Source organism: Suricata suricatta, chromosome 12 (assembly GCF_006229205.1).
Source record: "Suricata suricatta isolate VVHF042 chromosome 12, meerkat_22Aug2017_6uvM2_HiC, whole genome shotgun sequence".
Classification (NCBI taxonomy): Eukaryota; Metazoa; Chordata; class Mammalia; order Carnivora; family Herpestidae; genus Suricata; species Suricata suricatta.
The window spans coordinates 55,423,997-55,437,758 of NC_043711.1; the positions used below are offsets into that span (position 1 = coordinate 55,423,997).

At 63.4% G+C, this 13,762-nt stretch overlaps 1 protein-coding gene across 3 annotated transcripts in view; it reads left to right on the forward strand.

The window, feature by feature from the left end:
- The window catches only part of PLXNA1 (plexin A1), a 46,538-nt gene that overhangs the window by 972 nt on the left and 31,804 nt on the right, over nucleotides 1-13,762 (forward strand). Inside the window, exons 1-3 of one of the 3 annotated variants that reach the window (XM_029916155.1) lie at nucleotides 589-3,563; nucleotides 4,576-5,830; nucleotides 7,695-7,877. In XM_029916155.1, coding sequence (XP_029772015.1) covers nucleotides 4,595-5,830; nucleotides 7,695-7,877 — 1,419 coding nt within the window. In that variant the 5' untranslated portion in view covers nucleotides 589-3,563; nucleotides 4,576-4,594. Of the gene's footprint in view, nucleotides 1-588; nucleotides 3,564-4,460; nucleotides 5,831-7,694; nucleotides 7,878-13,762 lie in introns of those variants that run through there. The other 2 variants (XM_029916154.1, XM_029916153.1) reach the window with 2 other exon arrangements.

Below are 13,762 nucleotides of genomic sequence, written 5' to 3' on the forward strand. Positions count from 1 at the left end.
CCCCCGCCCCCTCTGGCCCGAGGTGCCGGGAGACGGGCGCTGTGTCCGCCCCTGGCCCGCAGGGCCGCTCGCTCGGGCGGGGAGGGGGCGGTGCGGGTGCCGCCCGGGAGGCCGCCCGGCTCGCTCGGGCCTTTTCAGCCTCCCCCTTCTAGGGCCTCTCCAGGGTCAGCCGGCTTTCCTCTGAGGCTTCCGATTGCTTCCTGGACAGTCCTGGGCCTGGTGTGCGGCGTAGCTGGGGGCGGCGGCGGTGCTGGGTCGGGCTGCCATGGGAAAGGGGAGTGGGGCTCCGAGGAGGCCCGTGCCTGCTGTGAGATCCCAGGTGCAGCCTGAGAAAGGGGGTGATAGGGGCTCCAGTGGCTGCTTATAGCCGAGAACTGCCCCTGACTCATCTGTGGGGTGCTGGGGCCACGCCCCTTGAAAGAAAGGGGTGTGTGTATTGGGGGGGATGTGGACCAGGCTTCTGCCCACCCCTACCTCCCGAAGCGGGGGGGGGGGGGGGGCCTTCAGCGGCTTACTTGTGCTCCACCTCTTTCCGTGCTGAGGTGGTTCTCTGGATCTGGGGAGGGGGGAATTGGGAGTGGGGCTCCCGTTGCTCTCCTGGCCCTTGGGGAGCGAGCCCTGGGTCTCCTCAGCTCCCTGCTGGTTTGAGGGGGGTGCAGGAGAGACCAGGTGCTGCACCAGGCAGCCAAGACTCTGCCCAGCCCTTAAGAAGCACCTAGTCCCATGCCAGAGGCAGCCAGCGATCCCCCTTCAGAGTCCGGCTGCACATGATCCTGGGAAGGTGGCACAGGAGGCCCAGGAAGGGCGTTTCAGCAGAGGGGACTGGATAGGCGGAGGTCTGGCAGGCCTCCCTGCGGCCAAGGTGTGTGTTTGGGGATGGGGGGCAAGTGAGATGCTGTGGACAAAGCAGGCAGCCCGTTGGCTGGGCTCCCATGTCCCCAGGTTGTTGCCTGCATGTACTGATCCCCCAGGAAGGTCCATGTATCTGTAGCAGCTGGCCAGCAGGGGAGGGCACCCCCAGGGGAGGTCTGGGTGGTGGGCACTTTTTGTAAGCAGGCTCCCAGACCCACAGGATGTGTCTGATAGGAGAGCAGGATGGCTTGGGACCACCCCAGGGCCTCTGCTGGGGAAGGTGGGTGACAGTACAGCTCTCTGCTTTGGTTGCTAATGGGGTGCCTCTGGGCAGGATGGCAGCAGCCTCCCCATCCCCCCATGCCCTAACCTGCCCAAGTCCCAGACTGATCCTGAGTGGGAGGGCATGGAGATTAGGCTCTCCCTCTGTGAAGAGGGCTCTGAAGGCCTTTGTTTCCCAGGGTCAGAAGGAGTGGTGGTGGCTGCAGGGCCCTGGAAGAGGGAAGGGGTTGTTGCTTCCTCCACGCTCTGCTAGGCGGCTGAGCCTGACCTGCCCAGGAATGGAACCCATGGTGCTGTGTTCCCATCCGCCGCTGTCCTGACCTCTCTCTCCCTGACTAACCCCTAGCCGGCACACCCAACACCATTTCAGCTTCCCCCTTCCCGGTGTGGTCCAGAGTGGGCTGCCCTATGCCAGGAAACGTGGCCGTTCTCACTGCCTCCGCTGCATGGTCCGGCAGGTCCCAGTCTCTGGCCTGGACTCCTTCTGGCCTGCTGTCTGAGGTGCCCCCTTCCACACCAGCTCACTGTGTGTCTCGCTCTCTTAGAACAGGTGGAGGGGCCCCTGGAGGAGCCTCCTGGACCACCGTGGCTGGTTCTGCTCTTCCCCTAGAGCCCCTCCCCCAGCCCAGCGCTGTCCTCCGCAGCACCCAGGCTCAGCTTTGGAACGAATGCCCCCTTTCCTGGGCAGACCAGAGGTCTGGGGGCACATATGCCCCAGCAGGCCAGCTGGCTGGCCATCTAGGCTTCCATGGGAACATGGGATTTCATCCTGTCCTGCCAGGTGACCTTGGGTCTGTCCAAACCCTGAACTCCATAACTCAAAGATAGGGCAAGTGACCTAGATGTCTTCACCAGTGCACGTGAGATGGTGGATGCGAGGGACCTAGCCCTGGACTTGGGATCTCCCTTTCCTGGCTGGCAGTTCCCACCTACCCTGGCCAGTCCCTTCCTAGCAGCTCCTGGTGGGGGTGGGGGAAGTGGGCCCAAGGCCAGTCTGGAGTTTGGATGGTGGCTTCTTCAGCCGGGTTTCTCCAGTTTAATATAAAAAGTGGGGCCCGTAATTGCATTAAGACGTGTATAATTATCCCGGAGGAGGGGAGAGCCCAGCCCCTGGTAATTGCAGGCCTGCTTTGAACTGATAAACGGTGAGTGATTCATGTTTTCTTTGGAGTTCACATGCACAGAGCCAATGCCCAGGCCCCGCTGACAATGTGAGGAGCCTGTTCCTGGCTCCCGTGCTGCTGGGGCTCCTGGGCTGGGGCAGGGGAGGGGCGGAGGACCCCTCTCCTGGCTGCCAGCACAGGTGGCTGCATAGCTCTTGAAGTGACATCCGAGGAAAGATCCTCAGGGAAAGGCAGCTGACAGCAAGCCGAGAGAGACCTGCCAGACACCATGGCCGGGTCCTCTTGCTGCGGGATCCTGGCTTAACTTCCTTGCTTGCCCAAGCCTCAGTTTCCCCAGGCACGTGCTGGGGGTGGGCGTTCACTCAGCCGTGGATGTGGGGAGATGGAGGACAAAGTGAAGGAGCAGGACTTGCTCTGCCCAGGACCTGTTCATTGACTCATTTGCCAGCCTGGGCCCCGGGGCATTGGCTCTGGGGCACGCGGGGGACCGGCTCTGTCTCATGGCGCTGCCAGTCTTGTGGGGAGAGTGCAAGTTTGGGAACAAGTCACAAAAGCATTAGTGAGTCCTGTGCCGCAAACTGGCTGAGAGGGAGGGGTGGCCGCCACCTTTGGCTGGCTGGTTAGGGCAGACAGCTGAGACCCGAGCAGGAGTACGGGCAGGCGAGGGAAGGGTATCCCAGTAGAGGGGACAGCAAGTCCAAAGGCCTGTGTGAGGGCAGGGGAGCCCTGTGTGACAGGGGCAGCCGTGGGAGCCCAGGGACCAGTGGGCCTTGTCTGGCAGCCTGTTGCCCTGTGGCTGCCTCCTGAGTCTGCACTGGGCAGAGGACTCCTATCTTTTGGGCCTCTGCTTCCCCACCTGTAAAATGGGGCAGCCGGTCTCTATGAGCCGGGGCAAGGCCGCTCCTAACACCAAGAGGGCTCTCCTGCTGATGGCATCTTGTGGGCATGCCCTAACCTTCCTCCTTTTGTCCACGAGAGATGAGCTATTGTCATTTTCATTTCATAGATGGAAAGCGGGGCTGGCAAAGAGGAGCAACTCCAGTCAGGGCCGCTTGGCTGCAGAGCCTCAGTGCATCTGACTGCCAGTTGTTACGCTGGGAGGAGATGAGAGTTTTCTAGAGAGAGTGGGGGTCCATGCTACCATTTGGGGGCCAGTGACCTGATGTGCCTTGCAGAAAAGTGGCCCAAGCTACTGTGTAGGGCCTGGGCTGTTGGGCGTTTTGGGTGAGGCCAAGGGCTGTGCTTGTCCCGGTGGGAGACGCAGGGGATGAAGCTGATGGACTTTTGAGCGTGTGACCCGGAAGTGTAAGTGGGGGTGCCCGAAGTCTGGTGGGGGGTGGAGGAAGCTGGGAACCTGAGCTGATGGGAGGAAGGAACCCTTGGCAGGTGGAGTACAGCCTCTGGGCTTCTCAGCCCTGGAGAGAGGACCACTGCTGAGGGGCGGGGCTGGGAGGAGCCACCCCCCCCTCCTCTTGGGAGGGCTTCCTCCTTCCTGGAGGAGGTACCTGGGAGCCTGGGAGGGGCACCGCGGCACTGACAAAATGGGGGGCACCAGTTGGCTGGGGTGTGGGATGGTGGGTAGGGGAATATATAGCACTTGGCTTCTGGGCCCTTTCTGGGCATGCAAGGGGCTGGACCAAGGTCAAGGGGATCCAGACCGCTTCCCTGCCACCCCGAGAACTGCCTTCTGTTTGGTGATGGGCCTGAGTATCTGTGTGCCACGGGGTAGTGCCTGCTCTTGGGAGCCCCCGCAGCCCCAAGGGAGCACGTATCCCCAGAGCCTTGGGCAGAGAGACAGTCACCTAGCCTAGGAGCTTGGAGCTGCTGGAGGGGGAGGGGGCTGCTCCCTGGGGCCCAGGGAAGCTCTAAGTCAGGAGGTGGTGGCCTCCAGGCTGTGGTGTCAGCCAGGCTCCCAGTTCGGACCCTGGACCCTCATTACTTGCCTCCCTGTTCTTGGGTCCCTATCTCTCCACTGCCTGGTAATGGCAGGCCCAGGCATTGATGGGATACATCAGGACACCAGTGAGTGTCCTGTGCTACTCATGGTTCTTGTGGGCTTGGTCTCAGTCCCCCCCCCCGGTGTATCTCTCTGTGCTTGCAGGGCCCAATTTGGGGAGGGGACCTCCCTGCACCTCTGGGTATCTCCTTGTGGGTTGGGTCATGCCCCCTGGAGGCAGAGCATGGGATGTCCCCTTGTGGGCTGGGCACACACAGCTCATGGGATGCTCACATGCACTTGGGTGTGGGTGTGTGCGCTCCTGTGTGTCCGTGCCATGCCCACACACTTGCAACATCTACCGCTTATTCTCCTTTGCAGGCCTGAGGCTCCCGGCCCCATGATTCCTGCATCTGCAGCACCTGAGTGCCCTGGCCCTAGGCCCTGGCCCGCCATGTCACTGCCACGTCTGAGCCTGCGGGTCCTCCCACTGCTGCTGCTGCTGGGGGATGTGCAGGCTGCAGCGGGCACACCCAGGGCTGGCGGAGGACCGCAGCCTGCCTTCCGCACCTTCTTGGCCAGCGACTGGGGTCTTACCCACCTGGTGGTTCACGAGCAGACCGGTGAGGTGTACGTGGGTGCCGTGAACCGCATCTACAAACTCTCGGGGAACCTGACGCTGCTGCGGGCACATGTGACGGGGCCCGTGGAGGACAACGAGAAGTGCTACCCGCCCCCCAGCGTTCAGTCCTGCCCGCATGGCCTGGGCAGCACCGACAACGTCAACAAGCTGCTGCTGCTGGACTACGCAGCCAATCGTCTGCTGGCCTGCGGCAGCGCCTCCCAGGGCATCTGCCAGTTCCTGCGGCTGGACGACCTGTTCAAGCTGGGTGAGCCGCACCACCGCAAGGAGCACTACCTGTCCAGCGTGCGGGAGGCGGGCAGCATGGCTGGCGTGCTGATTGCCGGGCCTCCAGGCCAGGGCCAGGCCAAGCTCTTCGTGGGCACGCCCATTGACGGCAAGTCCGAGTACTTCCCCACGCTGTCCAGCCGCCGGCTCATGGCCAATGAGGAGGACGCTGACATGTTCGGCTTCGTGTACCAGGACGAGTTCGTGTCATCGCAGCTCAAGATCCCCTCGGACACGCTGTCCAAGTTCCCGGCCTTCGACATCTACTACGTGTACAGCTTCCGTAGCGAGCAGTTTGTCTACTACCTCACCCTACAGCTGGACACGCAGCTCACCTCGCCCGATGCCGCTGGCGAGCACTTCTTCACCTCCAAGGTTGTGCGCCTGTGCGTGGACGACCCCAAGTTCTACTCATACGTTGAGTTCCCCATTGGCTGTGAGCAGGCAGGCATCGAGTACCGCCTGGTGCAGGACGCCTACCTGAGCCGGCCTGGCCGCGCCCTGGCCCGCCAGCTGGGCCTGGCTGAGGATGAGGACGTGCTGTTCACCGTGTTTGCGCAGGGCCAGAAGAACCGCGTGAAGCCGCCCAAGGAGTCCGTGCTCTGCCTGTTCACGCTACGGGCCATCAAGGAGAAGATCAAGGAGCGCATCCAGTCCTGCTACCGTGGCGAGGGCAAGCTCTCCCTGCCCTGGCTGCTCAACAAGGAGCTGGGCTGCATCAACTCGGTGAGCAGGCGCCGCGCTGGGGGTGCTCTGGGCCTCCTTCCTTCGCACTGTCTGCTGGTCCACGCCAGGAATGCTCTGGGCCCAGTCCCCCTGTGCCCCCCCCCCGCCAGTCCACACTGGGGGTGCTCTGGGCCCGTCCTCCCCTGTCCCCCACCGGTCCGTGCCGTGGGTGCTCTGGGGCCCCATTGCCCCCCACCCCCACAACAGTCCAGGCTGCTCCTGGCGCATCCGCCTCAGAGCCCGTCCATAGGCCGGCTGCCGCCTTGCTTCCTCAGAGACAGGGTGACAGGGCCACGGCCATCAGTCCAGGAGCCCCTGTAGGCAGCAGGCAGGGGATTGACCGTGTGCTTTGTGCTGGACTGCATGCTCGCTGCCCTGGCCTGTCTCTTTCTTACAGATGAGGTCATTGAGGCTCAGTAAGGTGGGGTAGCTTGCCCAGGGCCACAGCACCAGTAAGAGGCAGAGCTGGCTGGGGCTGCACAGAGGGAGGCCCTGCTCACCCTTGCTCTGGGGTGTGTGTCCGCTCTCAGGCCCCTGGCCTCACCTTGCAGTGGTGTTGACGGCACCAGGCCTGACTCTGGGGTGGCCTGAGGGCCAGGGTACTGGGTGCCCGGTGGTCAGCAGCCACAGCTTTCATCTCTAGGCCCCAGAGGGGCCAGCCTGGGGCCAGCTGCTCTATGGGGAGCCTCGTATACACTGCCCGCGGCAGCAGGATGCATTGTTTAGGGGCGCCTTGGGGTGACCTCCCTGGGAGGGGGGAAGCCCTCTGCTCTGGGTCACTGGGCGGCCCCAGGAAACCTGGCATATCTGGCTTCAGTTGTCCCATCTCTATACCGGGAGTGACGCTGGTTTCAGGGCAGTATAGGAGGCAAGGGTCCCTTGACCCTTGTCTGTCATGTCCGCCCCTGGTGGGGGGGGGCCTGTCAGGATGGGGCTGTCCTCCACAGTGAGGCCCCCATGTGCCAGGCTGATGTGTTGGCCACCCTCCCATGGCATTTCAGGGAAGGCATCCTACCTCTATTACACAACTGGAGAAACTGAGGCCTGGAGGGCCGGCTCCTGTAGAGGTCATACTCAATACCCTTCATGCCCATGGCTGGGTCTGTCCCCTCTCCCCTGCCTGACAGTCCCCCCAGCCAGGTCTCTGCTCCTGGGACCCGCTGCGGGACCCTCAGCCCAGCTCCAACTCAGCATCCGCTACTCCATGTGCATTAATGATCCCTTCCCTGCAAACCTGCTTTAGGAATTCGAGCCTTTCTCCTGTCCCCCGGAGCCTGCCCTCCCCCAGGCCCTTTCCGTCTTCTCTGGAACTTCACGAATTGATCACATCCTACCCCTTCAGTAACCACTTCATAGCCAGTCTCTGCCTTTGCCTTCTGGGTGTGTCCCCTGTGCCCTGTCCCGAGTAGGCCCTCCGTGTACCCCACAGCCCCCTGGGGGCTGGCCCTGGCCCGGAGTCGCAGGCGTGGGCTGCAGGGTGGCTGCTGTCCCTCCCTGGTCTCCTCTAGGCTGCTTCCTGTCTGCCCCACAGGTTAGCTGGGGCGCCTGCGTGCGGCGCTGGGTGGGAGACGGGCCCCGAACTGGCGTGTCCACCAGGCCTCCAGCTTCTTCACAGGCCTTGGCTTCTCTGGTGGTCGAATGGGGCCAGGCATCCTTAGGCTCCCACATGTGTGTGGCCTGGCTCCAGCCTGCCCCTCTCAGGACCCTCCGTGAGCCCCTGCCTCCTTCATATCCCACCCCCCCCTCCATTAGTGGGGGGTGCTGGCCAGTCTTGGCGGCAACACTCACTACCCTCAGGCAGAAGACACTGGACACCTGAGACTGGCCGAGGGAGCCCAGGGTCTCACCTTCTCCCTTCCCACAGCCCTTGCAGATCGACGACGATTTCTGTGGGCAGGACTTCAACCAGCCTCTGGGGGGCACGGTCACAATTGAGGGCATGCCCCTGTTTGTGGACAAGGACGATGGCCTGACCGCTGTGGCCGCCTACGACTACCGGGGTCGCACCGTGGTATTCACCGGCACACGCAGTGGCCGCATCCGAAAGGTCAGGGCCCGCGACTGTGGTGATGGGGTGGGCAGGGCCCTGGGGGTGAGACTGGGAAGCCCGGATCCGATGCTGGGCTTGGCCGCTGTGAGGGTCCTTAGCGGGCCCCAGCGCCCCCGTGCTGCCTCCTCCATGCCCCTCCTTTGGGGCTACTCCAGTGCCTGGCATGTATAAAGGCTCTGGCTGGGCATCAGGGGCTCGGAGGGTGGGTCAGGGCATGTGAAGGGGCTGGCCAACCTCCCCCTCCAGTCCCCCCGCTGTCTAAGGGCACACAGTGACCTCCTGGGAAGGCTGTGGGGGTGGGGGTGGGGGCAGGGCACGTCTGCAGGGCCCCCTCCCCTCCGGGGATCCAGTGTCTGCTGAGGCAGCACTCCGGAGCTGATGGGAGGCCCCCGCCCTGCTCAGAGGCAGCAAGGCCAAGGGCAGGGCAAGGGTGGTACCCCTCTGCTCCCACCTACCACTGGTGGGCGCAGGGAGAGCACTGGCTCCAGAAGATGAGGGCCTCTCAGGGTAAGGGCTGGGGTGCCGTGGGGCAGGGCCTGCATGGTGCCTGCATCCCTTCCCTTGCCAGCAAGCACTGGGCTGCACACAGAGGCCTCGAGCAGCTGCCTGCAGGGCAGTCCTACCTTGGTGGGTCAGGGAACCAGACCAGGACAGGGCTGGCCTGTTGGGGAGGAGGTTTCTGGGGTGTCTGTGGGGTGGGGGTGTCTGGGAGCCCCAGAGTCAGTGCAGGGGCAGGGCCTGGGAGATGAAATAACAGCTGTCCCCAGGCCTGCTGCTGACACAGCTCCCCGCCCGCTGTGTACCCGTGGGTGGGGGCTGGGCCTGGGGCCAACAAGGGCCTCGCCTGCTCTCAGCTTCTGTGCGGGAGGGGGTCTCCCTTTCTGTGCCATGCTAGGTGCCCTGGGAATCATGTTCCACTGCTCACTGGCTCTGTGATGTCTGTGAAGGGACCTCCCCCTACCCCCCCACCCCCCCGGCCACTAGTCACCTCAGCTTTCCCATTTGTGAAATGAACCTGGGCGTGTGGGCTCTAGGCTGGGGTGGCCCTGAGGCAGTGGGATCCCAGATGTGGACTGAAGGCCATCCCCGGAGGAGCTGCCCTGAGGTGCTGTGGGGTTTGGGCCCCATATGAGCCAGTGAGGCTGACTAGTAGGTCAGCTCAGCCCCTGCTTGTCTCTGGGCAAGGCCCCCTGCCCTCAGAGCTGGTCCCCTGGTGTGGCCTTCCTTCCTTAGTGTTGGGGATGCTGTCTGCAGCCTGGGCATAGGCTCTTTCCCTTCTCAGCAGTGGGGCCCCCCAGCACGTACCCCCTCTTCCCAGCCCAGGGAGGGTACATGGCACTGGAGGGGTGGGGGGGAGCAGGGGAGCCCCTGGGGTGTGTGTATGTCAGGTGGGGGGGAGGGGGAGCAGGGGAGCCCCTGGGGTGTATGTCAGGTGGGGGGCAGGGGGGCAGCAGGGGAGCCCCTGGGGTGTGTGTATGTCAGGTGGGTTGTTCTCTGCAGGGCCAGTGCGGCTGCAGTGAGAACCGCTCCCTGTCCCTATCCCCTTGGGCAGGCCAACCCCCACCAAGCAGGAGTGAAGCCTGCTTGGAGACACCCCTGCCAGGTGCCCCAGAGCCTGTCACCCAGCAGGAGGCTGGGCTCCTGGGGCTGGGAGTGGCCCATTTGATGGTGGGTATGCTGGCAGGCAGCTGGCTAAGGCACTGTCTGTGCCCGCAGGCCACCCTGTGAGGTTGGGAGAACGGGTTAGTCCGGCCCTGCCTCCCCTCTGCTGCCTCCCTGGCTCTGGCCTCACTCCCCTGCCTCAAGGCCGCTGTCTGGGTGGGAGCTCTGAGTCTCATTGGTCCTGCGCTCCTTCCTCTCTGCCCTGGTCCCACGGAGGGGAAATTGAGGCCCTGGGCTCAGGTCCCCTTCATTGGCAAACCCCTGCCTCTCTCTCCCTTACCCACCCCTGCATCTGCCTCCCAGAGCCCTGTCCTTCCTGCGCATTGGTCCCTCCCACCCCTGGACCTGTCCAGGTTAGGCATGCACTGTGAGGGTATGGACTGCACCCTTGTAGGGTATGCAGGGTCAGCGGTGACCAGGGACTGCTGGCCTGGCGGTGGGAGCGCCCCCTCAGGGAATTCGAGCCACATTAGTTGTGAGGCTCTTCCGTGGAGGCACACCCCAGCCTTGCCTCACACACCACTCACCTGCAGCCACCTGCCCAAGTAGAAGGGGGAGTTCTTAGGAAGCCTGTGACACGGCTGTTCGCGTTCCACAGCCAGCTGTCTGCACCCTCGTCCCATCCAGGTGGCTGAGTTTAGGTGTGGATGCAACTCCCCCTTTCGAGCTCTGTGATTCTGGAGCTGGCTATCTGGCCTCTCCGGGCCTGTTTCCCCAGGCATAGTGGGACGAAGCCCAGAGTCTGGTCCCGTTCGGGCATGCAGCCAGCCCTCATTCCTGGTGCTGCCTCTCAGGACCCTCACAACCCTACCGTCCTTGTGACAGATGGGGAAACTGAGGCATGTGGTGGCAGCAGCATGTGCCAAGGCTTACTGGCTCCAGGGTTCTTGCTCGTGACTGTAGCCTCCCTCCTTGTCCTGTGGGTCCTTGGAGGAAAGGAAATGGGGGCCTCAATTTCAGTGTCCTTCCTCTGAGGAATCCCGGGATCCAGGGCAGCCCCACCTCTGGGAGCCCCTCACTGCCCACTCTTGCCCTGACCTGCCAGCCTTCAGGGGTCTTTCTGTCCCCAGCCCCCAGCCCTGCACATGGGCCGTGGTTGCCTGGCTTTGCCTTGCCCTAAGAGCAGCTCTTGTGGGGAGCACAGGTGCCCTGCTCTGTCTCCTCCCCACTGCCTAGGGCTCATGGTGCCTTTGAACACTGTGTCACACCATGGGGCGCAGCTGCAGGTAGAGGTCTGGAGCAGAGCAGGGGCCAGGAGAAGGGGTTCCAGTCCCATTCTGCTTGCCCCAGTCCCATAACTGCCCCCAGGACAGGCTTCCAGCCTTGACCCGCTGGAAGGGACCCCTGCTCCCTGCCGACTGGGCCTCTCCTTGGCTGGGGCCCAGCCTGTGGCAGCAGTTTCCCCTCCCGCCTCAGCCCCACCTTCCCCACCATGCTTTCCTGACCTGCCCTGGAGGTGGGAGCAGCTCTGGTCCAGGGGCTGAGCCAGGACAGGGAGGGCCACAAGGTGCCCTCTGTCCTGGCCCGGCACCGCGCCTCCTGCTCTCCTCTTGTCGTGTGTCCCCGTTACCTACTGAAGCCTGGGCCCTGGGGACCCCTGCCCTCTGCTACCCCGGGGGCAGCCCTGCTATACTGACAAAGACCCAGACGCCCTCCCTTCCCCAGGCCTGGGTGTGCTCGGTCTTTAACAAGTGACTGGTGAGCTCCAGGGACCCAGCTGGCCCCCTGCCAGGCCCCATGAAGGAGAACGAGCGGACCTGGTGTAAAATTGTGGAGTAATTTGGCTCTTGCCAGCTTCAGCTGTCCAAGGTGCCCTGGTCTTCCCCAGCCTCTGCCCACCGCCTGCCTCCCCGCCCCAGAGGCAGCCTGTCCTCCGACTGATACCCCAGACCCCCAGTCATGTGCGTGCCTTCCCCCCACTGCCCCAGATGGCCCCCGGGGCCCCTGGAGCCTGGCAGGAGTTCCCCTGGGGAGGGAGGGCTGGTTTGAGTTATTTAGAGTCAGTCCAGGCACTCACAGTAGGTAGGCAGAGGCCTGCCCCAGACTCCTGCTAGTGGGTGCCTGCCCCACCGCACCCATCTGGAGGCCTTCTTAGACTCTCCCTGTGGGGACGGTCTGTGGTTCTGGGCCAGGTGAGGGGCACCTAGCCCAGCACGGGTACTCCCCTAGCTGCAGGGCTGGGGGCTGGGCTCTGCAGATGGGACAGCGGCCCCTCTGCCTGAGCTTCCGACTTGTCAGGAGGAGCCGGGAGTCCCTACTTTGTGCAAGATCTCATTGTTAGGCAGTGACAGCTAACAGCAGGCATCGTGGCTCAACCTAAGGTTACTGTGGGCCAGTTTATGACCGTGGAGATGTGGGCTGTGGCACTGCTGGCTTGCAGGGTGCAGGGCCTTGGGTGAGATGCGAGGGACAGTGCCCTGCTGGGCTCCAGGGCCAGGCTGGGCCGTTTTGGATTCTGGTGGGAAGGCCTGCCCTGGCGAGGGTCCTCTTGCCAGGGCCTTGCCTCCTATCCCTCAGCATTGGGGGGGCTCTGGGGAGCCCCAGGGAGGCTGGCCTGTTTTCCTGCTGTGTGCTGATCCTTGAGCGTGAGAGAGAACCGTGGCTGTGGCCTCAGCGCTCTGGGCCCCTCCCTGCCTGCTACCCTACAGCTGTGCTGTAGTCGATGGTTTCCTGCAGTGTGTGTTGCTCTCGGCCTGGGCTGCCAGTGACAGGGGTGCCTCTTAGCTCCAGTGGCCTCACGGCTCCAGAAGCTTCTCTCCAGGTGCTTTTTCCACTCCCCCAGGACCCCCCCCCCACTGTCCCTAGGATACAGAAATTCAAGGATCCTGAAAGTGGGCCCGTGTTTCTGAGACCTGCACAGAGCGGTGTTGGCCTCTCAGGGTTCTGGCCGCAGGGCCCCTCCATCCTGGGCCAGAGTCTGTGCGTCTCGTCCAGTCGGGGTCCCTGCTTCCCCAGCCCACGTCTGTGCTGGAGGTTGACACGGGAGCCCCTGTGGGGCTGGGGGAAAGCTGTTGCCCCCAAGAGAGATCCCGGGCAGGATAAGGCCCCCAGCCCCCCAACTCTTGTGGCCCTGGATTTGGATCTTGGGTGTCAGGAGCATGCCCTTGACTCCACGTGACCTGACCTCTAAAGGCCCACAGAGGACCGTGTGCCTGCAGGCGTCCTCATCATGCTGGGACACAGCCCTGTGTGATGGGGGTGGGACAAGGAGGTCCATGGCCGTGTGTGTGCAGCCCAGCAAATCACAGGGAGCACAACTGGCCCCCTGTCCCTTGGAGGTCACTTCACTGGCTGATCTCCATCCCTAGGGCTGTTCCGCCAGTTTTGGGGTTTTCATGGGTCATACAGCACGCCGTCTCTGGTCTCACTTCCTCATTGCTGTTGGTGGCGCTTGGGCCTAGCCATTGTGGGCAGCGTGCTAGGCTCTGTGTCATGCTGGCGTCATGCATGGCAGACCTGCGTGCGGGCTCAGGTCACTGGGTCCTGGTGCAGCTCTGGCCTCCAGGGGATTGTGAGTGGGGGGTGGAGGGGTCCCAGCTGCCCACTTCCTGTACGGCTTAGTGCCTGTGCCTGTGGGCCTATGGGTGCACTGCCCTTTCCTGCTAAGGGCATGGTCCCTGGGACCTTTGGGTGGTATTGGGTGGTACCCGGGGGATGTCTGTGTGTCCTGGGGAGGATATGCCCTGCTTCCTCTGGTTCTCCAAGCCGTGGCTGGCCCTAGTGGGCTGCACCAGAGGGCACAGGGCCTCTCATTTTCCCCCCACCCTCCATGTCCATCTAGGGACTCCCCAGCCCTTCGTCTCAGAATGAGCATTGCTTTCTTCCCCACCAACAGTGGCCCGCAGGCATGCGTGGAGGGTCACGGGCCACCTCCCTGTGGGGACTGGCTAATCAGGCCTCAGCCACAGCCAGAGCACCTTGGCATCTCTGACGAGAATGACGCTGTCGGGTGCAGCTGGCAGTGGCCACCCTGTGGGCCATTTAGGGCTAGCCTAGTGGAGGTGGCCTCGTGAAGGTCCAGGGCTGCTGCCTGCAACGTGTAGTCCCCCTGCCCACGGGCAGATTGGTCTCTGACTCCCAGGACCTGTCCTCTAAGGGTGTGGGAACTCCTCGCATTATGGCAAGGGGGGTACAGAGACCAGAACTGCCCCACTGGGGAGTCTGCCAGGAAGGGTATCCTGGAAGGAGAGAAGAGTAGGTCCAAAGCTCGGGCTGTGTGA